This window comes from Podarcis erhardii, assembly GCF_964252035.2.
Source record: "Podarcis erhardii genome assembly, chromosome: 11".
NCBI classification, from domain to species: Eukaryota; Metazoa; Chordata; class Lepidosauria; order Squamata; family Lacertidae; genus Podarcis; species Podarcis erhardii.
The window spans coordinates 52619631-52644917 of record NC_138501.1 but is presented as its reverse complement, the minus strand read 5'-3'; the positions used below and the strand labels follow the sequence as shown (position 1 = coordinate 52644917).

Here is a 25287-nt window from a genome sequence, read left to right as displayed (position 1 = left end):
AGTTCAAATGATAACTTAGGGATACAACTGTTTCAGGTCCTTTAGGGGGGCTGGAAAAATCATGGCGTGCTTTTAGGCACCATCATCTCATTTTCACAGGTTGGCAGCCAGCCTTTAGGTGCTCCTCCTAGAGCTAGAGAAATGGCTTAAAGCTGTCATTTAGCAACATTTGATCTCTAGCTGCTCATTTTTACATGTTTATTTACTTACATTTAACCTTCTCTTCCATCATGGAGCCCAAGGTAGCGTACATGCACCTGTGGTTCTCAGGCAGTCTCCCACCCAGCACTAACCAGACCTAGACCTGCTCAGTTTCCCAAAGGTGGTGGCATCATGTTTCTTCTGGCCCTACCCTGGGAGTATATAGATCAAACTCCGAATAATTTCACTGTATGCACTGACTTCCTGATGAATTAGAGCTGGGCTCTGAGTTTCATTTGCCTGCCTAGCCAACTCCCAATTGGCCCTTCCTTACTTAGAGGTATCAGAGAAGGTGAGACAGAGTTTTGTTGGCCTGCTTTGACCTGCTTTTATATTCTGACTGTTTTTACTGAAAAAAGAAAAGAAAAAAATTCCCTGGATAATTTCAACAGCTTAACCCAGCTGACAGCAACTCCAACGTGCTTTCTGCTGTGATGATACATATTTTTTGTCAGCCCCAGAGACGGTTTCTGTTTGTGTGAAAATGTGTTCTCTGTATTGACCCTTAGAAGTTGAAGTTAGTGCCATGTCAAGAAACATATGGCTCTTGAAGGTAGATGAATTTTCTATGCCTTAATTTTCTCCATGTTTCATATCCAAGAAGTTCTCTTCTGCAGGTAGATGATTCAGTAGATCAGCCCTGGTTGATCAGCTTGCAGTCTCTTTGTATCGTGCTGATTGCTGCCACCCACCCACTTCTTGGGTGCTGGCTGGGCCCTTCAAAGCCAGAGGGAAGCTTGGCTATGCCAAAGCAGCCACCCCACATTGATATGTAATGAATTACATACTACAGGGGGACGCGGGTGGTGCTGTGGTTTAAACCACAGAGCCTAGGACTTGCCGATCAGAAGGTCGGCAGTTCGAATCCCTGCGACGGGGTGAGCTCCCGTTGCTCGGTCCCAGCTCCTGCCACCTAGCAGTTCAAAAGCACGTCAAAGTGCAAGTAGATAAATAGGTACTGCTCCGGCGGGAAGGTAAACGGCGTTTCTGTGCGCTGTTCTGGTTTGCCAGAAGCGGCTTAGTCATGCTGGCCACATGACCCGGAAGCTGTACGTTGGCTCCCTCAGCCAATAAAACGAGATGAGCGCCGCAGCCCCAGAGTCGGCCACGACTGGACCTAATGGTCAGGGGTCCCTTTACCTTTATGTTTACATACTATAGGATGTTCCAGCCCCAAATGACAGAAGTAAGGGAACTTTCTCTAATTGCCTTGTGAAGAGTATAGGAACAAGGCAGCAAAAATTAGTCTTGTCCTCCTCTCTACTCCTCTCCCTGGTCTTTGGCTCTGTGTTGTGATTGTCAACTTCATAATTGTAAAAGAAATGGTAGGGAGAAGGATAAGCTAGTTGCTCATGGAATTATAAAATTTTATCAAGTACCTCCAAAGCCATTAAAAATCTGTTTGGTGTACAAAATAATTGAGCTTATTCTTATAAAAATGTTGAGAATAGTCAGGCAGCTGATGTGATAACTGGGGTCTATAAAAAGACAATTAATCTTTGGTCTATGGTGTAACCATGCAGGACTCTTTGAACCAAGCATCCGGCCCCTGTCTCCTGACGGGAAGAGTAAGTCCAAGGTGCAGGGTTCTTGGTGTTGGGCAGGGTTATCCTTCGGCCTTCTCAAGTCTGGGCTGGTTTGTTTTTGTTCATTAAGAGTTTTTCATTGGGCTGGGCTGCTGCTTAAGCTTTTTTGGGGGGTGGGGGAGGGTGCTGTTTTCATTTCCTCTTTTTTGTGGGAAGCTTCAGTGTGGGAGGTGCTTTGTAAGAACAAGTTGGAAGTTTTCCTGATCTTGTCTGTTCAATCTCTAGGAATTTCCACAGAAAGGAATTTTAGAGCAAGACACCTGCTGAAAGGTCAGAAAGCGGAAGTGAAGGCAAAGGTGCCTGCAGCTGCTGCTCCTGCTCCAATGGATGCCTGGAAAAGCACAGGCCAATCACCTGGGCAGCAGGTTAGTACAGAGAAGGGCAAATGAAACCAGAACTCTTGAGGCTGCAATCTGTGGCAGAGGTAACCTGGAAGTCCGTTCAACTCAGCAGGACAGAGTAAACCTGTGGAGGATGACAATGTGAAGTTTACTTAATGTTTTATTTATTTATGACATTTATGTTCTGCCTTTCTACCAAGGCACCCAGGGCAGTTTACAGTGTTAAAATACTGAAACAAATGAGATATAATGTAAACGTGGTCTTGGATGGTGGCAGCGATGGCAGTCCAATTGGATACAGACTTTTGATGCAGACTTTTTCTGCCTCCCTTGCTCTCTTCTTATTCTCACACAGCTGAAAAGTGGCTGTTTGTATCTGGCTTAGAAGCCTTTCCCCTCTTCTTTTTGTGTGCAATCATTGTGGCATTCAAGGTGCAAAGATAAAGTAATTGTGTAGGCCTTGAAAAATCTTCCTTGTCCAGGCATCTAAAAATTTACTTTAGCATTTGTAACTGTGGCTAGATTAACGCTTGCAAGCCTGGGGCCAGAATGGAGCAAGTAGGACCAGTTCCTGTCACAGTGCCTAAGGATTAAAAGCTTATTTTAGGGAGTCAAAACTCTGGATACACCTCTGTCATTGCCTGTTCTTGCAGCTGTGTATCGTGTTGTGACAGATGAGCTGCCTTTCAGCATGAGCAGGCAGCTGCAAGGGATTTATCAAAAAGAGGCATGTCCTCTTGCTCCTCTTATTTGGGGCTGGAAGGCAACGGGGGGGGGGCGGGGGGCGGTAGATTGGCTGGCAAGGTGTCCCAGTGCTTCTCTTTGGAGATTTGCTGCCTCCTCCCAGCAGGTCTCTCTTCTCTTTGGGGCAAAGACAAGCTTCTTCAGTGATCAGCTTCCACATTCTCTGTTGAGAAGCTTCCCTTTATTGGGCCAGACATTGGTTCACCAAGGCTGCTATCTTCCACCAGCTGTGGCTCTCTAGGGCAGTGGTTCTCAAACCTTTTTCTCTGGGCAACAGTTTCAGAATAAAAAGTTGCTTGCAACACACACACACACACACACACGTGTGTGTTTTGCTAATAAGAAATATTTTGGAAAACAAAAAGAAACAAGCAGCAGTGCTGGATTTATAACATAGAACACAACTACTTTGGATTAAGCCTCGCCCCTTCTTTGTGCCAGCCATGTACTCTACCCAGCAAGTTACCATCCCTCTAGCAGAATGTTTTTGCAAAGAGCATTTCAAGTTATCAGAACTGCCTTCACCTTGTGGGCAAAACCATGGCTGTGTGAGAGATTGAGGCGGAGAGTTAAAGATCGTCCCCTCAGACAACAGCAGTTTATGGCTTCAGTGTGAGCAGTGCTCCTTTTGAATACATTACAGTGTCACTAAAGTGGAAGACGTAAACTTCAGTTGTATAGGAGCTGCTGTAAAAGTGCATCCTTACGCTGCCTTTATTGAATTTATAGCTATGACTAATGGGCCTCTGTCTAAAGAAGCAATAGTGAGTTATAAAACAACAAAGCAGGGATCACAGAAAGAGAATATTACATGTTAGCTCACCCCCTCCAGTGATGATGATTATAATAACATAGTATATATTAGTTTAAAAACCTGGAGCAACTAAACCAATTAGTCATCTAGTTCTTCTTTTCCCTGAGGCTGATCTGCCTTACAGGGCAAATTGGAAAGTGTGAAAGCCCTTGTTTCCAAAGAAGAACTGTTGCCCAATTGCTGCCCAGCTGGGCTGGTGTAGCTGAGTCATAAATCAAGATGTGATTTGATTGGGTGGTGCAAACGAAAAGTACAGCACTATTTCAGAAAAGAACTGATATTTCAATTTATTTTTATTGTTTTGTTTCCCACCCTATCCCAAGGGTTGAGGGTGTGAATCAGGTATTTTATCTGTAACATGTCTCTCTAAGGGACAAATAGAAGAAGATGCCTTTACCCCGGTATGGCTCCCCTTTATCATATCACAGCCCAACAAGACAATGACGAGAATCCACTGACAGCATATGAATCAATATTGCTAACCTGATTCAAAAACATCCACCCACCCCACTCACACATGAAAACAAAGTTCACCACAGCCAATCACAAACAAGCAACAACACCCTAGGCCAGGGGTCAGCAAACTTTTTCAGCAGGGGGCCAGTCCACTGTCCCTCAGACCTTGTGTGGGGCCAGACTATATTTTGAAGGAAAAAAATGAATGAATTCCTATGCCCCACAAATAACCCAGAGATGCATTTTAAATAAAAGGGCACATTCTACTCATGTAAAAACACTAGAAGGCGATTGGGCTGGATCCGGCCCCTGGGCCTTAGTTTGCCTACCCATGCCCTAGGCCAACCCCAACTTTGTTGTTGTTGTTGTTTAGTCGTTCTGTCGTGTCCGACTCTTCGTGACCCCATGGACCAGAGCACGCCAGGCACTTCTGTCTTCCACTGTCTCCTGCAGTTTGGTCAGACTCATGTTGGTAGCTTCAAAGACACTATCCAACCATCTCGTCCTCTGTCGTCCACTTCTCCTTGTGCCCTCCATCTTTCCCAACATCAGGGTCTTTTCCAGGGAGTCTTCTCTTCTCATGAGGTGGCCACAGTATTGGAGCCTCAGCTTCACGATCTGTCCTTCCAGTGAGCACTCAGGGCTGATTTCCTTAAGAATGGATACGTTTGATCTTCTTGCAGTCCATGGGACTCTCAAGAGTCTCCTCCAGCACCATAATTCAAAAGCATCAATTCTTTGGTGATCAGCCTTCTTTATGGTCCAGCTTTCACTTCCATACATCACTACTGGGAAAACCATAGCTTTTACTATACGGACCTTTGTTGGCAAGGTGATATCTCTACTTTTTAAAATGCTGTCTAGGTTTGTCATTGCTTTCCTCCCAAGAAGCAGGCGTCTCTTAATTTCGTGGCTGCTGTCACCATCTGCAGTGATCATGGAGCCCAAGAAAGTAAAACCACTCACTGCCTCCATTTCTTCCCCTTCTATTTGCCAGGAGGTGATGGGACCAGTGGCCATGATCTTTGTTTTTTTGATGTTGAGCTTCAGACCATATTTTGCGCTCTCCTCTTTCACCCTCAATAAAAGGTTTTTTAATTCCTCCTCACTTTCTGCCATCAAGGTTGTGTCATCTGCATACCTGAGGTTGTTGATATTTCTTCCAGCAATCTTAATTCCGGCTAGGGATTCATCCAGCCCAGCCTTTCGCATGATGAATTCTGCATATAAGTTAAATAAGCAGGGAGACAATATACAGCCTTGCCGTACTCCTTTCCCAATTTTGAACCAATCAGTTGTTCCATATCCAGTTCTAACTGTAGCTTCTTGTCCCACATAGAGATTTCTCAGGAGACAGATGAGGTGATCAGGCACTCCCATTTCTTTAAGAACTTGCCATAGTTTGCTGTGGTCGACACAGTCAAAGGCTTTTGCGTAGTCAATGAAGCAGAAGTAGATGTCTTTCTGGAACTCTCTAGCTTTCTCCATAATCCAGCGCATGTTTGCAATTTGGTCTCTGGTTCCTCTGCCTCTTCTAAATCCAGCTTGCACTTCTGGGAGTTCTCGGTCCACATGCTGCTTGAGCCTGCCTTGTAGAATTTTAAGCATAACCTTGCTAGCGTGTGAAATGAGTGCAATTGTGCGGTACTTGGAGCATTCTTTAGCACTGCCCTTCTTTGGGATTGGGATGTAGACTGATCTTCTCCAATCCTGTGGCCACTGCTGAGTTTTCCAAACTTGCTGGCATATTGAGTGTAGCACCTTAACAGCATCATCTTTTAAAATTTTAAATAGTTCAGCTGGAATACCATCACTTCCACTGGCCTTGTTATTTGCAGTGCTTTCTAAGGCCCATTTGACTTCACTCTCCGGGATGTCTGGCTCAAGGTCAGCAACCACACTACCTGGGGTGTAATTCCTCTGTGTATTCTTGCCACCTCTTCTTGATGTCTTCTGCTTCTGTTAGGTCCTTACCACTTTTGTCCTTTATTATGGTAATCTTTGAACGAAATGTTCCTTTCATATCTCCAATTTTCTTGAACAGATCTCTGGTTCTTCCCATTCTGTTGTTTTCCTCTATTTCTTTGCATTGCTCATTTAAGAAGGCCTTCTTGTCTCTCCTTGCTATTCTTTGGAAATCTGCATTCAGTTTCCTGTACCTTTCACTATCTCCCTTGCATTTTGCTTGCCTTCTCTCCCCTGCTATTTGTAAGGCCTCATTGGACAGCCACTTTGCTTTCTTGCATTTCCTTTTCATTGGGATGGTTTTCGTTGCTGCCTCCTGTATAATGTTACGAGCCTCCATCCATAGTTCTTCAGGCACTCTGTCCAGCAAATCTAAATCCTTAAACCTGTTCCTCACTTCCACTGTGTATTCATAAGGGATTTGATTTAGATTGTATCTTACTGGCCCAGTGGTTTTTCCTACTTTCTTCAGTTTAACCCCAACTTTACTCACCACCAAAGGAACACAAGCAAATAGCAACGAGAACCTGCACAAACGAGGCTGACAAAAATAAATACCGAAACAGCAGTAAGCATTATAATCCCATTTCATCCAACTCCAAGGAGAAGGAGAAGGAGGTACATCTGGGGTCACCAGTTGTAGTTCTTGTGGCATCCACGAAATCCCCTCCCCATTAGCCTGGTGCTGAAAGGTTGTTAATGTTGTCACCAGGCAGACCTTCCTGGAGAGTAAGTGCAGGAACTGTGGTGAATTTTTTGCCTGTATCTTCTCCGTTCTCGTGCGGGATTCTTTCTGAGAGTTTATTGCAGGGGTGTCAAACTCAAATTCATCGGGGGCCGCATCAGCAGAATAATAAGCAGACCCCCCCTAATAAGCAGACCCCCCCTCCCCCCCACATACATCATATGTACTTAAAGTACAGGAGAGAAGGGTTCAGGCAGCCGTTGGATCTGTCACATCACAGGATGGCATGTGCTCAATATAAAAACAAGTGGAGGTTTCCTGAATGCATGTAAAGTGGAGGTTTCCTGTGTAGAACGGCCGGCGCCGCTAGAGGGCAGACGCTTGTAGGCTGCCGCGCATGCGCTGAAGAGGCGGCTTTCTTGTGTAAAAAAAAAAAAAAAAAAAAAAAAAAAGCCAGAATAAAAGGTGAAGGCTGGTGGCCGGCGGCGGCTACACGGGCCACATGACGAGGTCTGGCGGGCCGGATTCGGAGTAATGCATCACTTACATTTACAGCACTTACACAACATACAGTGCAGAGCTGTGCGTGTAATATTGCAAACTTTACAACAACCCTGTATGTATTAGTCCCGATATTGTAAATGGAGTGGGGTTTGAGACGTGTGTTTTGAAGGTTGCCAGCTGAATTTGTGGCTGAGATGAGATTTGTTTCTCCCCTCTCTCTTCAGACGATCTCCTTATTGCATGCTATATCTCCACCATTTCGCCCCTGCTTAGCTGTTTGGTTGCTGCCACCGGCTTTCAGGGAGTGCCCTCCCTTTCCCCACAGCTTGTTAAGACTTAAATGTGTTCTCTCAATGTGCCTTTTTTAAAAAAAAGTATGACTTCCTCTTGATACCTAGGCAGATAATCTGCCAGTCATATATTTCATGCTGGTGAAATAGTGAATATCGTTGGGAGTGCAGTGTTCCCCAGTATGTTTTGGGATAGTCCTGTTCTGCAAACCAGGCTTTCCTTCATGTTTTTCATGATTTTGAAAAAGCTGCTTCTTTAAAAGCACTATGCATAGTGTCCACCAAGGATACGTGCTGCAGAAATTACTTGACTCAGGGTACCTGCAATGGGTGCTTCTCTGAAACGTAATGGGAGAGCATCTATTTGGTGTGAATGTAGGGAGTGAGCTGTTGCCTTTGGAACTAGTCATCCTTTTTTGAGAAGTGTGGAGAAAGTTTTCGCAGATGTAACCTGCAGCTGTTAACTTGAAGTGCTTTGAGTGAAAAGCTTGTTTAAATTAAACACAAATCAAAAGGTTTGAATGAAGCTCTTTTAATGCCTGGGGTTGTGAGAAACATCACTCGATACAGGTTGATCGCTTCTATCCATTTCAAAGAGGGCTTAAAATAATAATTTTATTAGCTTTTGAAGACTTCTTTGAAAGAAGTAGCTGAACCCAGAAGGGCATGTTTTCTTGGTAATGTCTAGCCACAACTCCTAGTCATGCTCTTGAAGAGGCATCAAATAGAAGAGATACACCCCCTTTGTTCATTCTTTGTGATCTTTCCCACAAGCCTCTGTTGGCAAGAAATGGCAAGCTCTTCAGAGGGAAAAAAAGCATTGTGTTGTTAGCCTTTGGCCAATTTAAAGTGGCACCTAAGGGGATGGAGACATCCATGTGTTCAAAGACTCAAAAGGCGAAAGGGATGGGTTCTAAAATAACTGAAGACTGCCTTGTATTTGACAACTTGCCTAGTAGCCACAGGCAACCAGGATTTTCATGCAGGTGACTGAGCAGCCAGCTCACTTGATTTCTTGGCTAGCTGTAAAGGAAGAGTAGTCTTATCTCATCCAGAATCAGCACAAAAAAACACAGTGGACTATCAGAGTGTCTCTCCTCCACCATCCATCATGGAAGAAGGCACTTTTTCTTGTGTTTCCATGCTGACTTTGGAGGAGGGGGCAAAACAAATATTGCAGGCTAGTAACTTTTTGACATATTTGTAAGGCTGACTGAAGAAGTACCCTTCTCCCCTTCTTGTACAAAATGGATGCAGCAGGATGGAGAACTACTGCTGCTGCAACCTTGTTGAGCTCTTCTTGTCCTAGCAAGAGTACAGCTATGGGGCTGGGGCCCTGTGCTGTGGGATCACCCTATACTAGTTATAAGAGGGTTGAGTTGTTGTCACGTCACCAGAGAAATGGATGGTTGTTTTTAACTCATGCACAAAGCAGAGACACAAATGCCTAGACAAGGGCTGGGATCTAAGGAATACCCATGCTTATATGCATGTCTGTGTTGTGTATGTATGTGTTTGTGTTGAAACAGTTTTTAAATTTAGGCTTTGTTGAGTTTGCTCCAGCAAGTTAGCGGTAGCGGCAGCAACTGGTGTGATTGTGCAAGGTGTGGCAGGTTGTACATTGGGACCTTCTCTGCAAAGATCCTTCCTGAGCTCTAAACCACCGTTTTGTTCAAGCATTAGTCATTAATTACTCTTGGATTTCATCTCTGCGTAGTCCAGTAATTTCTAGCTCATTCTCTGTATTTTTGTTCTGCTGCTGTGGAGAAAGGTGCTGAAGAAAGGTGCTATTACACAACTGAAATTGAGAATATAATGGAAGACTCCCAACTCAGCTCTCTGAAGGTGCACATTGTATTAGCTGTGGAAATTCAAGACTTAGCTGTTACATGCATGCAGAGAGCTGAAGGGAACTGTGCATTTATGTAGCATGAAATGCCCTCTGGCGGACAAGGAGTGCAAAGTTGGCCAGTTCTTACAGTAAGGGAGGATGACCAAAGCCCTGGCAGTGACATTTTCATTGCTGTAGTAACCTGAGGTTTGCAGTTTCCTTTGGTCCCTGCACAGTAGCAAAGTGGGGTTGATATGGCAGGCACATTAGTTCTATTGACTGTGAGGGTTTTGGAGCTCCTTTTAAGTCTTTGAGCAGCATCAGCTTTGACCGAGCCGTGGAATGCATGTTGAATTGTGAACTGCACTGGATTGAATGTGAACTAAATGCCGAATTCTGAAATAACCACAGAGGGGAAAAATTCAAGCATTTTAAATCTTGAATAGTATTTATTGCAATGATAAACAATTTCCCTCCTATTATTATGACTTGCATTTAACAAGGTTGCCTTTAACATTCACACATCATATTGTATTGATAGTTATATGATATATTCATGGGTTGACTTTTGTACACTTTTCTCAATAGCACCTTGGGCAGAGCAATCTTTTTCTCCTGAAACAACTGCATTGTCAACCAATTAATAAATAAAATCATTAATAAGGATTACAGAATGGGTAAATTGGCTGCACTCTCCTTCCCCCACCCCCTTTCGAACTTTTCCTTCCAGCTGGAGCTTATCTTTAGAAGCACAATTTAATGGCGAATCCTCCAGCACACAATTTGGGAAATTATCCTACTGGTTGATTTTTTATTGTTTAAAAACTTGTGTTCTCTTCAGTTCTTAATTCATCTGGGGCTGAATATGCAGCCTCTGGTGCTTGAAATACTTTTATTGTAGATTCAGAAACACTTCTTCCATGTTAATGATTGCTTTTTAAAATGCTGATTTTAATTTTCAGGTCCCTGACAAAGGAGGAATGAAGAGTGCTTCTCTAAAGGATTTATGTCCTGAAGACAAGAGGCGCATAGCAAACTTAATTAAGGAGCTTGCAAGGTGAGGATAAACTGTCTGATAATGCATCAGGTTTAGGATGAGACTCTCTTTCCAATTACTGTTATGAAATTTAAGCGTTCATGTTTATTAAAAGCATACAGTGGTACCTCGGGTTAAGAACTTAATTCGTTCTGAAACCAGAGGCCTTCCTTCTGGGTATTGTCGGCCAGAAGGTGTTAAAGAAGGATCGAACATTTTTCATGTATGCAACAACGGCAGCAAGGATTCTCATCGCAAAAAATTGGAAAACTCAAGATTTACCCACACTGGAAGAGTGGCAGATGCAGCTGATGGACTATATGCAACTGGCCGAGATGACTGGCAGAATCCGAGACCTGGGAGAAGAAAAGATGGAGGAAGACTGGGAGAAATTCAAGATGTATTTACAAAAACATTGTAATTTGTTTGAATGTTAAGAAGGATGCTAGATTATAAAAAACTGGCCACCACTAAACTAGATTTAAATTTGATGATAAGTGAGACTAAAGAAAATATAAAAATTTTATTGGAAAAAGTGTTAAATCATATTGGAATGTGTGGACATGAGATTGTAAACAAGCTGATAATTTGTTTGGAAAATTTTTTTTTTTAATGATGTAAATGGGAGAGGGGGACGTGAGGGAGTCCAAAGAAGTGAAGAATTTGTTGTTATAAAAGTAAGATTGTTTTATGTGTGCATTTATATTTTAAAAAAAACCTTAATAAATATTTATAAAAAAAAAAAAAAAAGAACTTAATTCGTTCTGCAGGTCCATTCTTAACATGAAACTGTTCTTAACCTGAGGTACCACTTTACCTAATGGGGCCTCCCGCTGCCACTGCGCGATTTCTGTTCTCATCCTGAAGCAAAGTTCTTAACCTGAGGTACTATTTCTGGGTTAGCGGAGTCTGTAACCTGAAGCGTCTGTAACCCGAAGCGTCTGTAACCCGAGGTACCACTGTATTACCACTCCTTGCTGGCACAGGTATGATCAAGTAAGGCATGGAGCAGTTGTCTGCCTCTGTTGCGAGATACTGCTGCTGTTTAAGGAAGGTCTTCAAAGGGTTTTCTCCAAAAGTTGTCCTCCTTGTGTCATGGATGGCCTGAAAAATTGTGCTCTATCTCACTTTGCTGTTTCCCCCCCAAGCACCTACAAGTTCTTGCTTTGGATTGTGACATGCTAACATGGGGCCTGATAGACATGTGTGTTTGGAGGCTTTGTGTGAAACCTGCACCCATGTGGTCCTGAGAGCACACTCCCTCCAAAAGGATATTTAGTGGGAGTCACACTGAGTGCTGTCCTTAATGTGTGTATCTGAACCCTCTCAAATGACAAAGGTGGGTCTACATGGAAATAATATAAAAAATAAGGAATTTATTATAAAGATAGTTTTAACAACAAAGTGCAGCAGCATACACTCACAATTCTAAACACATATAAAAGCAATATTCTAACTTTCTGAAATAAGTGTTCTAAATAATTAGAATTAATTAGAAAGATAGTCACCAGTTCGTTCTCTTGGCACCTGCTGGACTGCTCCTGAAACTGTGAGTGTGCACACTTGTGAGTGTGCAGGTGATCTGACTTGAGGTTGCCTGACTCATCCTGAAAGTGCCATTGCTCTGTCGAGTTTGTATTTTCAGTTCTACGGGATTCCCAGTTGGTTGAAGGAACCTGGCACAAGAATCTTAAAGCGGAGACTTCAGGATTTCAAAACCTGCTCGTGGTGCCCTTCTGCTTATTAATTATCCCACTGCCATTGTTGCAACCTAGCTTCCTGAGGAGGAGTGAATTGTTATGTATCTTCCTGACCAACTGGCAAGAAGGTCAGGGATAGAGACATCAGTTATGCCGCTGTATGTAAGCTTACAAGACTGCAGGAGTGTCGTTTCCTATGGCCATCCACTTCAGCCAAGCCTGTCTTTGGTTCACTGCTGAACACAAATTGGGGGCAACAGCAAAGGCCTCCTTGCTGCTGTTTGTGTGGCTGTGACTTGCACTGCCCCTTTAATAATCCAGCTGCCTAGTACTGGCTTTGCAGGTGCACTCTAGATAGTCTTTCTGCCATCTAAGCTGTGGTAAAAGGCTGGAACATGTGCTGTTGGAATCGATTGAAGGATTAAACAAGGTGGGCTGTATGTTGGCTGTCTAGTGTCCGGAAGCAGCACTAATAAGCCTTGCACATACTTTTCTAGCTCCCTGCTTCTCAGCCAATCCCACTGTCTTCTTCAATTATGCACAATTCATCATTTTCCTAGTTTAAGCTCAACATGTAGCAGTTCTCCTGAGGCCTTGAAGCTGGAGTCAGTTGGGGATAACATGTACAGTGGTGCCTCGCAAGACGAAAAGAATCCGTTCCGCGAGGCTCTTCGTCTAGCGGTTTTTTCGTCTTGCGAAGCAAGTCCATTGACGGCTTAGCGGCTTAGCGCTATTAGCGGTTTAGCGGCTTTTAGCGGCTTATCGGCTTAGTGGATAAGCAGATAAGCGGCTTAGCGGCTTAGAAAAAGGGGGGAAAAAGAAAAAAAAACCCGCAGGAACTTGCAAGACATTTTCGTCTTGCGAAGCAAGCCCATAGGAAATTCGTTTTGCGAAGCACCTCCAAAACGGAAAACTCTTTCGTCTAGCGAGTTTTCCGTCTTGCGAGGCATTCGTCTTGCGGGGCACCACTGTATTGTTATCCAGATTTGTCATTTTATATAGCATCATCCTACAATTCGGATGTTCAGTTACCTTTGGTTGTTTCTTGTTGAAAAGCTTTAACCTCCTTTGAGTCATTATGAGGTTCTTGTTCTTCCCATGAGTCTGTGATCACTGCTCTCCTATTAATGTAAGAATGGAAAACAAGGAAAACAAGGTTTGCATGTCTTTGCATATTTGTTTGTGTTTCCTACTGTATAGCTTGTGGGCAGAATGTGATATTTGGGTACTGAGAATGAACTGGGTGAAGTTATGGGAGAGGAGATTATAATTACTTTCTACCCCTGTGTTTTTGAGCATTCCCTCACAAAGAGGCTTATGATAAAAATTGCTAAGCGAAACAGTTGGACAAACAGTAATATGAGGCTATGTCTGTTGGTCACCTAATAGTCATGATGAGAACCAAGTCATGCTGGGAACAATGGGGGAATTGTATTTTCATTGTCCTCTATCTGTGTATTTTTGGGGATAATTGGCTGATAGCTATCACAGACTGAGATCTAGCCTGGTTGGACTTGAGGCCTAGCCGAGTTTGGCATATCTTATCTTTTTATCTCCAGCAGAATGAACCACAGGGAGCAACCACTAAGAGTTGACCCACTTCAATCCTTCTCTGTTTGTCCTTGAGATGATGCCCTTGTCAGATGCTTTCATTTGCAATAAACCATATTTTGTCCAGTAGTGAACTCTGAAAACCAACTGTGGCAAAACATGTGTTGTGCATACTGTAGTTTGTTTACAGGATATCAAACCTGGTCCTGCAGGCTTCTGAGTTTGTTCCTTAGTGTGTGAAGAAGGGTTGCGGGAATGCATGCAAGTCAGCCGCTTGTTCACAAAATGGCAAACCATGGTTTGTTATGTCAGAACTGGGCAGAGGGTCCAAGATGGTTGTGGTTCCGTTGTAAAAGATCATAAGTGTAATCATTAGCATTTATGTTGGCGTTAAATTTATTTCAAACTGGGTTATTTTTTGAAGAGATGTTAAGGTATTAAAAAAAATCCTCATTTAAATAAATATATATACTTTCCCCCTTGTTTTCTAAGAAAAGCTTTTTTTTTTATCTCCTCTGTATACATACATTAACTCATTTAAGAACAAGATTCTTTTTAAGTCTTGGATGCTCTGAGTCCCTCCCCCCCCCCCCCCCGGGCCAGCTTGATAATTCTACCTTCCATTTCTTGGAAGAAAAATAGAAAGTTGCAGCAACATTAATTCTGAAAAGTAAAATGAGCGTAACACTCTCTTATACTTGGTTTTCCTTTTATTTTTAAACCTAATCATATTTTAATGGATATAATTAAAAAGACCTCTTCACCGTAATGAGGGAGTTAAGCTTTAGTTTCTTTCACCTCCACTCTTTTAATGCTTGCCATAATTTTCTTCTCTCTTTGGAAAAGATGGAAGGGTTCTTTCCCCCCATTACTATTAACCAGCACTGGTGTAATTCCTAATAACAAAACAGAGTAGGAATACTCCTTTTTTCTGTTTTGAACCGTGCATTGTAGATTGACTGCCATACTCTGATTTCTTAGACTAATGCTTTGATCAGCAGGAGTTGTTTTACACCTTGGTTCGTCACTTGATCAATTTGTTGCTTTTCCTTTTATCTTGCCCTGTATTGCCAAAGGCAGTCCCAGGGCAGGGGACATTAAAACTGAAACAACACATTATAAATATCAGGCAAGAAAGATCAAACCATGCCAGAATAACAAAACGGACTAATATCCACTAATCAGTCAGGTGCAAATGAAAACTGATATGTGTTGGTGTCAACTGTTACTCAGAAGGGAGGCAACTGCACAATTGGGGCACCACCACCAAAAAGGCTCTTCCCCTGTGTTGCTGCATAGCAAATTTCAGCAACAGAGCCTTCCCGGAAGATACAAATGAACAAGAGGCAACACTTCTTGAGGTTTCCAGGTCCGAAGTTGTCATAGGGCTTTATAAGTCATCTTAAGCACCTTGGATTTGGCCCTGTATTATTTTAGCAGCCAGTGCAATTCTTTCAAGATTGATGCTCCTGGTAGACTGTCCTGTATAACAGTCTACCTGCCTCATTTCCATACAGATAACCAAATAATCCTTCTTTAATGTCACTAGTGGTGTTTAAGAAAATAACCTGCTTGCCTTGCTGTGTCAATTCGGAGGTCTGTCTAGTCTGAATTATAGAATGATAGAGTTGGAAGGGACCTTGAGGGTCATCTATTCCAACCCCCTCCAATGCAGAAATCTCAACTGAAGCATCCATGACATGTGGCCATCCAGCCTCTGCTGAGTTCTTACCCAGCAGCTTAGCATGACTGTTGTTTTCTTCTCATTCCTGTAACACACCATCCACTTTGCAGAGCAAGCAGGCCAGTCCTGTATTGTTCACCTTGTGCACTTGCTGGCCTATGCAGAAGCTCCTGTGTGGAGCTGCTTGCTTATTAATTAATTAATTAATTAATGGAGTGTTTATTTATACCTTGCCTACTAACCAAAGTGCTCAAGGTGGCTTACAATATATTTTTAAACACAATAAAATAGACAGTGATACAAAAGTCACAACAGCAGGGCAAAGGTATACATAGGTTTCCCCTTCTTGTTCTCCAATAATAATAATAATAATAATAATAATAATAATAATAATAATAAATATTTATACCCCGCCCAACTGGTTGGGTTTCCCCAGCCACTCTGGGCAGCTCTGATGTTCCAACCAAAGTTCCATTCTGTAGCTGAGTCTCCTGGTCTTCAGTTGTCTGTTGAAGCAGCTAGATTCATAGCTGTCAACTTTTCCCTTTTCTTGTGAGGAATCCTATTCAGAATAAGGGAATTTCCCTTAAAAAAAGGGAAACGTTGACAGCTATGGCTAGATCAGAGCATTACAAATTTCGTGTTCACGACACACTTTTAAGACATGCACCATTTCATGGCACAGTAATTCAGTTTTACTAGCAAACCGGAGGTTATACTAACCCCTTTCCAGCCCCAGGAGGAGGGGGCATTCACACAACACATCTACACACTGTGCCCGACACACTAATGTGTTGCGACAGACCGTTTAGAAAGCTCTGAGCTAGATGTTAGCCCCGCACAGGCCAGGACTTCTTTCCCTTAGCCATTTTCCAAACCAAGGTTCAAATGTTGTGAATCTCCAGTGTGTATCTGTTCAAGAAAGCTTCTTAAGGAAATATTGAGCCTGCACCCTGATAAGAAACGCAGGGGTCTAAATGTTGAAACATAATGTCTTCTCTATGACGCCTTTCATATCATTGTGCAAAGCTTTCACCAGCTTTTGTTTTGCCAGGTATCGGTTTTTCTTAGCAGGAGACCTTTCCTGTTACTCTTTCAAATCCTTAATTAAGAGAATTCTGCTTTCGCGTGCTACTTAAGAATTTGGAGTTGGCTCACTGTTAATGAGTGGAAACGAGCCTCTTCTCACACCTGCTCTTGTTTGGGGCTTTCTAAATGATGGGGGAACCCGATGTCTAGGGACTTGCGTTTGAAAAATAAGTTTTGCCACAGGCGAAAAACAGGCAGAACTGTTTCTCTGTAACCAGGCCTTTGGCTGATTAACCGATCTATTTCTTTTTAAATGTGTTTGCAGGAGGGTTATTGGTTTGCTTTTGTCTTTTCTGTTACGCATTTTGTTTTCTCATTTTGCATTTTTATGTTGTAAGCCGCCTTTTGATCTTTGGATGAAGGGCAATATACAAATTCAATAAATGAATAAATAAATACACAAACTGATGGACAAATTAATTTGACCCCAAGCCGCATTTTGTATGTTTTTGCTGAGGGAGGAGGTTGTGGCAGTGGTATTCTTTCTCTTAATGCTAGCTGGTGATAATAGCAGCAGGGGTGTGTAGTCATACTTAATGGTTGACAATTGCAGGAAACAGGTCATTGGATGAGATGGTCTTTTCGTTTGATAGCAAGGACTCATTTTATGTTAACCTGACCTGGTGACCTCAACTGAGCTCTGCTCACCTTGGGAGGAATCCAGTATAGCGTTAAATCTCTTGTTCGGTCAGTGCAAGGATTTCAGAATATTTCCTCCCTCTCCTCATGCTCCACAACCCTCTGGAGCAGATTTGGGCAGATTGTGGAATATGCGTCGGGGGAAGAAAATACAGTGGTGCCTCGCAAGACGAAATTAATCCATTCCGTGAGGCTCTTCGTATAGCGGTTTTTTCGTCTTGCGAAGCAAGCCCATTGACAGCTTAGCGGATTAGCGCTATTAGCGGTTTAGCGGCTTTTAGCGGATCAGCTGATAAGCGGCTTAGCGGCTTAGGAAAAGGGGAAAAAAAGGGGGGGAACCCGCAGGAACTCGCAAGACATTTCGTCTTGCGAAGCAAGCCCATAGGGAAATTCGTTTTGTGAAGCGCCTCCAAAACGGAAAACCCTTCCGTCTAGCGGGTTTTCTGTCTTGCGAGGCTTTCTTCTTGCGGGGCACCACTGTACCATTGTACACATGGAAATCCTTGTATTGATGCAACACGGTAGTTGAATAGTGCCCTAAGCCTTTACTTATTTGCTCATTAATTATTTGCATTTATAGCTCACTCTTCCCCAAATGGTTCCAGGGTGGGTTACAAAAATATACCATTTAAAACAAGTACAGTGCACCGTTGAAATAATAAAATGAAAACCACTAGTTTTTCCAAAGGATAACGCAAGTAAGTTGCATCATGCTTGTGTTCCTGTCATACTGTAGCAAGTAACATGTAGAACAATATGTTCTGGGGAGATGAATCGGAAGTGGAAGTACAGCAAGTGAGCCAAAGTTTTTGTTTAGCTTCCAGTGATTTCCTTCCTGACAGACCCAGAAATCATTTTTGGCATTTCCACCATGAGGCATAAAGCACTAAAGTACACAGTAATCTCCAGCAGGTCTTGAATAGGCCTTGACATAAATCTGACATAATCTGACAAAGCATGTGTATCCATTTTCTATGCTGTCTTTTTGGTCACCTGTGAGTAATTGTATCTTCTAAGGCTTATCTTCTTTGCAAGGGCTGCCCCCCTCCCTGGCCAGACACACACACACACACACACTCCCTGGCCCCCCCCCCACACACTGTGATGCTGCTCCCATCCCCCCCCCACAGCATTTGGAGGAACACTTTCTCCAGTTGTGCAAATGAGCTAGAGTTGTGGCAGCACACATTGGTATAGTACTAGATGCAGAGGAGGTAGATGTTAGTAGCGGAAGCCAAGGCTGTGCCTTATATACAGACACCTGTCGGTATCTGGTTTTGAGGCTCATAACAGCTCATGAAAAAGACACAGATTTGTTTTCTTGCTTATTATATTTCACATTCCTTTGTTTGTCAGTCTGATCGCCAACATGGCTTTTCATGGTATCCTCAGCCAGTTTATCAGTGTTGGGGGATTTTCATTTCATACACAGAAGAACCTCCCTCCCTCCCCCAGTAACATCAGTTTAAATATTTGACAGCACGTTATCAACACTTGGGTTTATAAAAAAGCTGAGATCACAAAATAAAGCAGCACCACAGTTACGATCCTTAAGGACACAATCCTCTGGTCCCTGGGGGAAAGAGTCAGGGAGCAGCAGAGTTTGCAGAACCCCCTCTCTACAGGTGAGGGAGGAAATGGAGAGGGAGATCTGCAGACAGAGCAAGAGGTTTACCCTTGGGCCAGGTGTGGGACCAAACGTTGCCTAGAGCTTCCTCCGTGATATGTAACGTGGACCATCCTTCACCAGCTTGGTGCTCACTAGGTATTTTAGGCTGCAACTCATAGTCATAGTCCAAAACAACTGGAGAGCACCAGGTTGGTGGAGGCTGGTGTAGAGAGTACCGTATTTTTCGCTCTATAAGATGCACTTTTTCCTCCGAAAAAGTAAGGGGAAACGTGTCTGCATCTTATGGAGCGAATGCAGGGTGCGCAGCTATCGCTGAAGCCAGCAGAGCAAGAGGGAGAGCTGCGCAGCGCCTCCTGTTGTGATGGCTTCACAGCGATGCACGATGAGGGACGGAAGGGAGCCCTTATGGAGCCCCTTCCGTCCCTCATCCTGCTTTGCTGGGGAGCCAGCAGACCAAGAGGCGCTGAGCAGCTCTCCCTCTTGCTCTGCTGGCTTCAGCAGAGCGGTGCAGCGCCTCTTCAGCGAAGCAGGAGGAGGAAAGGAAGGGGCTCCATAAAGGCTCCCTTCCTTTCCTCCTCCCGCTTCGCTGAAGAGTGTTGCTTCGTCTCGCCCGCCTCCTCCGATCCCCCCAGCAGGGACAACGCTGCTAGGTGGTCAGCAGATCCAGTTTCCCCAAAGGGGCGGACGGACCGGCGGCTCCTTAGCCTGATCCTCCCTCCTCCTTCCTCTTCAACAACATTTGATTCAGAATATTTTTTTTCTTGTTTTCCTCCTCTAAAAACTAGGTGTGTCTTATGGTCAGGTGCGTCTTATAGAGTGAAAAATACGGTATTTTATGAGGTGGGAAACTTTCAGACATTTGATTCTCCACCTGCCGCTGGAAATGATACGCTCCACCAGCAGATAAGACCCTGAGACTTTTGCTCCTCAGTCAAAGCAAGTCCCACCTCTGCCAGTGGGCTCAGTGTTTGGTCTTGGTCAAGTCACTTTCTCAGCCTTCATTCCCCATTGGTAAAACAGCAATAATAATGACTCACTTTGTATGGCGGCTGGTGAGATTGAAAGCAATAAAAGGAATCGGCTGCTCTGTTGATGACAGGAGCTATGTAAATGAGCAGAAGCAGCAGTAGTAAATCTATCCACACATTTCTCCCTCCCCCCCGATGTTTCGGAGCGAGATTGGGGTGGGTGGGGGAAGAAGTTGCCCCGATGCCTAAGGCTGGCCCTGATCAGAAGCTTTCCCCGCTTGTGTTCATGCATAATATTTGTCTGATAGCGTGTGTGTTCTTTCATTCTTTCAGGGTGAGTGAGGAAAAAGAGGTGACAGAGGAGCGCCTGAAAGCTGAGCAGGAGTCATTTGAGAAGAAGATCAGACAACTTGAGGAACAGAACGAACTCATCATCAAAGAAAGGGAAGATATCCTTTTTTTATTTAAGAGCGGGGTGGGGGGTGGGGGGGAGTAAAACACAGAGTTGCTGCCTGGAATAAAAAGCAAACCGGAGAGAAATAATTGTCCTAATTTATAGCCGGGCATAAATCTCCATGTGCTGCCATTCAGAAGCAATCGGAGGTGACTTGCCAGCATGCACTTCTGGCTCATTTGAGCTTGAAAGTGCCACCCAGCTGTTCCCAGGATGTTGCTTTGCTGTGAAATAGATATTTGTCAACTTAAAAACAACGAAACAGAATTTGTGCGTTAGTAAAATATAGACTTCTCCCTCCCACCTCTCTTGCTTAATCTTGCTCCAGCAGTTTCACGGATGGCTAATGCAGGCTTCCAGAGATATCACCCCGCACTTTGCCTGCATTGTGTACCTGGATGTTGCTGGGTGCCTGGAATGGTGGCCCTGGCATGGTCCTCACCTGGAGCAAATGGCACACGATCAGATCAATGCAAGGTGGGCTTTGAGGTGGCCTGCCTCTCCTTTTTGGAAAACATTGAATAGGCAGAAGGGTCCTCAGTCACCAAAACCACTGGGCAGGGTTCAACTAATGACTCTCCTCAGTAGAAACTGTGTTCAAGGACTTCTGCTTGCACAACAGGCCTTTCTCCCCTCTCCTTCCTTCATGCCCCCTGAAGTTGGTTCTGTGGCGGGTAGGAGAACCTCCAGAGCAGCATGCAGGGGGCAGGGAGGAGAAGGCGGGGTGTTGGTTGCCCTGATGGAATGATTGCCTTAGCATGACTGAATTCCTCCCTTTATCTCTGAAAACCCCATTGAAACAAACAGGATTACGGTATTTGAAATTCCAACATAGTCATCTGTTACAAGACTTGCACAACAGTGAGACGACTTGGGCTGAATGATTCAAAATAAAATTGCTGGGGACTGCAACAGACAGTGATCTCGGGTAGGGTAGGGTGCGCATGCCCAAATTAAAAAGGAAAAAAAAGAGGATGCTGGTCAGGCATTGACCCAGGCCCTTGGCAGACAGGAGTGTCTGAACTACCACTGTGGGTTCATTTCTTAACCAGAGCTAAGAGTGCTAATGCTAATCTGTCAGTTTGACTGACTGACTGATGGTTTGATCGCGGAGTGAAAAACAGAACAAGAGGTACCTGGGCAGGGGGGTGGGGTACCAAATGGCACAGTGTCATTTCCCACCTTGCAGCCAGATTGGGTGCAAATGTAGGGCTTGCTGCGTGTGCTTCTGTAGAAAATGTGGGGTGGGATTTGGGAAGGGTAGGGGCAGTGAGTAAAGCAGAACATTGTTCAGGTATCCTTGGTAGACCATAGTGTACAAGCAGGAAGCTGGGAATCTCCCACTGCCACCCCCGACCCCCCTAGACAGCTTGTTGCTTGGCCTGCGAAGTTCATTGGTTCCAACTCTATAGCTTGTTCTGGGATATCACCTGATGGGACAGGCGGGGCAGCAGCTCCTGAAGGATTCAGAAACAACACAGCCCTCCCAGTGATGCCACATGCACCTGCCTTATTCAAAAGTTAATGGAAATATCACACTTGTAATTCTCTCTCCTTTCCCCCCTCCCCACTGCAAGGTGTGAGTAAGGAAAATCCCCGCACCTTGCAGAGAAGAAGGCAGTGATGCTTCTGAATACCAGTTCCTGGAAACCTCAAGAGGGGAGAGTGTTCTTGTGCTGAGGTCCAGCCTGTTGATTCCCCACAGGGATCTGTTTGGCTACTAGATGGGCCATTGGCTTGATCCTCTCATTCCAGTTAAACAGCTATTCTTCTAGGGCACGGGTGTCAAACACAAGGCCCGCGGCCCGAATCCGGCCCACCAGACCTCATCATGTGGCCCGTGTAGCCGCTGGCGGCTGCCAGCCTTCACCTTTTATTCTCACTTTTTTTTTTGACACAAGAAAGCCGCCTCTTCAGCGCATGCGCGGCAGCCTACAAGCCAGAGAACATCTGCCCTCTAGCGGCGCCGGCTGTTCTACACAGGAAACCTCCACTTTACACATAGTCCTACAGATACAACCGGCCCTTTGAGGGTGACCAAACTGCTGATGCGGCCCCTGATGAATTTGAGTTTGACACCCCTGTTCTAGGGTATATTACTTGCGTTGACAATGCCTATTCTCGGAATTATAATGTTGCATTGACCACACACACAGCTTCAAACAAACAAATATCCCCCAGTAGAGAGACCATTGCTTGTAGAATTATTTGATGAGAGGGCAAAACACCTGCTGCCCCATTGCAGCCCCCCATTTTGGACTCACAGCTGTCCATAGAGGTGCAGGTGAATTCTGTGTCCAGGGCAGCTGTCTACCAGCTCCATCTGGTACGCAGGCTGAGACCCTACCTGCCCGCGGACTGTCTCGCCGGAGTGGTGCATGCTCTGGTTATCTCCCGCTTGGACTATTGCAATGCACTCTACGTGGGGCTACCTTTGAAGGTGACCCAGAAACTACAACTAATCCAGAATGCGGCAGCTAGACTGGTGACTGGGGGCGGCCGCAGAGACCACATAACACCGGTCTTGAAAGACCTACATTGGCTCCCAGTAGGTTTCTGAGCACAATTAAAAGTGTTGGTGCTGACCTTTAAAGCCCTAAACGGCCTCTGCCCAGTATACCTGAAGGAGCGTCTCCACCCCCATCATTCTACCCGGACACTGAGGTCCAGTGCCGAGGGCTTTCTGGTGGCTCCCTCACTACGAGTAGCGAAGTTATAGGGAACCAGGCAGAGGGACTTCTCGGTAGTGGCACCCACCCTGTGGAACACCCTCCCACGAGATGTCAAAGAGAACAACAACTACCAGACTTTTAGAAGACATCTGAAGGCAGCCCTGTTTAGGGAAGCTTTCAATGTTTGATATATTATGGTATTTTAATGTTTTGTTGGAAGCCACCCAAAGTGGCTGGGGAGGCCCAGCCAGATGGGCAGGGTATAAATAATATATTATTTATTTATTTATTTAACTGTGTGATTGGGTATTAGCTTTTAGAACAGAGTTTGAAATTTCGTACTTATTTGCTGTGTTCATAGTGTCTTTCGTTCCTTCAGCGGCGCAGTGTTCTAGGCATCAAGTTTTGCATATGCTTATGGATGTGAGGTGGGATGCACACTCCGGGGGGCATTCTTTCTCCTTTGGCGCATTTCTGCATGCGTAACTTCCATTAATGCTAATGAGTGCTACTGAGCTATCGAGAAGGAAATATATCCCTTTGGGTTTTTGTTTTTACCTTTATTGGCGAGAGACTATTCGAGCATAAATACTTCTTTCAGGAGAAGTCTGGCAAAGATGGCAGAAGGTTAATACATGCGATTTTACACTACATAAAACTCTATAAAAACTAGAAACATAAAACAAGGACATAATTTAAAACAATATAATTTTAACTACGCGAACACTTATCCATCATACATGAATGATTCAAAATCCTTCACATACCTCTGATCAGTTAATTTCAGTTCTCTTGAAGTCTGCTCAGTGGCCAAGGAACTGTGTAAATGACTTATCAATCTGGAATACAAATGCTTGGTCTTCTGCAAAGAAGGGGAGGAAACTTGGTGCTGTGTTGGAATGTGGGAAGGCATCTGTTTGGGACATGCTTAAAACAAATATGGGATGGACACATAGGTGATGCGCCTCCCGCTCCCTGACACTTTTATGAAGCTCTTAAATTTGTGTTAGAAATCTGGGGGAGTGCAGGCAGTTTCCAAGGTGCATTTCTTTCATGAACACACACTTCCTGACTTCGTTTCTTTACACTGGGCACCCCAGAAGTAGCCAGAAGCATTTATTTTAATGGCTGAAAAAGCCCCTAACAGTTCATAGAATTGGAACAATTCACAGAATCGTAAGAGTTGGTGTTGACACTAGGGGCCATCTGGTTCTACTGCAATTGGGGTACCATATCTTCGATAGTCTATTGTTGTGTGCTGATGTTATGCTTGCATATTTTTAAATGCGAGCTTCTATCTTCCACCCTCAGGGTTAGTTGAAAAAATTGTGGTGATTTGGCATTGTTTGCTGTATGGTAGCATTGGTTGGGGGTGAAAATAACTAGGGAAATCATTAACGAGCTAGAGAGAAAGGGTTACCCCACTATATCATTGTCAGGTAGAAGGGGATTTTGTGGACAGGTCTTGCCAAAGAAAGAACTGTATACGGTACAGTTGGAGCGCATTTGTGTCAGTAACTATTTTCCTATAGCCTTGGGATAATTTTAATAGGCTCTCTTAGAGGAGTGATATATAATATTTCTGAGGAATATTGGGTTGTGCCCAGCTGAGTTTTTCTCTGACTAGACCCATTGAAATCAATGGACCTAAATTGGTATTGCCTCTCGATTTAGATGACTCTGAGCATGACTGACAATGGCTACAACCCCATGAAGGTAAGTAAAGAGGAACTTCAGAAGCCAAGTTCTGATGCAAAGAATATTTCTCCACTGACGTCAGAGAAGGTTGCAGCCGGTCAGCATAGCCAGGGGAGTGTAGATGAAGCAGATTCAGTTTTAATCAAGATTGCAAACAATTGTAAGGGAAGTTCATGGCTTGTGATGGTTGTGCTGTGCTGTCCCCACTTCTAAGTAATTTCTGTCATCTTAGCCTTAGTGGGACATTGTGTTGAACCAGTCTCGGCTCTTGACTTCTGAAGATAATGGAACAAATGAACAGCTTTGAGCATATAAGATTTGTAAGCATAGTCTGTTCCTTTTAGGGGCTCGAGGTGCCTGGGAATGCTCTTCATGAATGGGTAAGAGAGTTATGCACTTTAGGTTTCGGTGGTGTTTGCGCGTGCACATGTATTCAAAACCGAGGTGTGTGACTGTTGCTGATGGTCACAAGAGAGACTTAAGTTGGTGTGTATATGGGTGCATGCTGTGTCTATTTTATGACAATCACTTTAGCTATGCTGTATATTTATAAAAGGGACGCGGGTGGCACTGTGGGTTAAACCACAGAGCCTAGGACTTGCCGATCAGAAGGTCGGCGATTTGAATCCCCGCGACGGGGTGAGCTCCTGTTGCTCGGTCCCTGCTCCTGCCAACCTAGCAGTTCGAAAGCACATCAAAGTGCAAGTAGATAAATAGGTACCGCTCTGGCAGGAAGGTAAAACAGCGTT

General features: G+C 44.2%; 1 protein-coding gene across 6 annotated transcripts in view; it reads left to right on the top strand.

The window, feature by feature from the left end:
• Positions 1 to 25287, top strand: part of KIAA1328 — a 213248-nt gene that overhangs the window by 10103 nt on the left and 177858 nt on the right. For 4 of the 6 annotated variants that reach the window (XM_081881502.1, XM_081881499.1, XM_081881500.1 and 1 more), the window contains 3 exons: positions 2013 to 2152; positions 10380 to 10474; positions 20048 to 20163. In XM_081881502.1, the coding sequence (XP_081737628.1) occupies positions 2111 to 2152; positions 10380 to 10474; positions 20048 to 20163 (253 nt within the window). In that variant the 5' untranslated portion in view covers positions 2013 to 2110. Of the gene's footprint in view, positions 1 to 2012; positions 2153 to 10379; positions 10475 to 20047; positions 20164 to 20204; positions 20646 to 25287 lie in introns of those variants that run through there. The other 2 variants (XM_081881503.1, XM_081881504.1) reach the window with 2 other exon arrangements.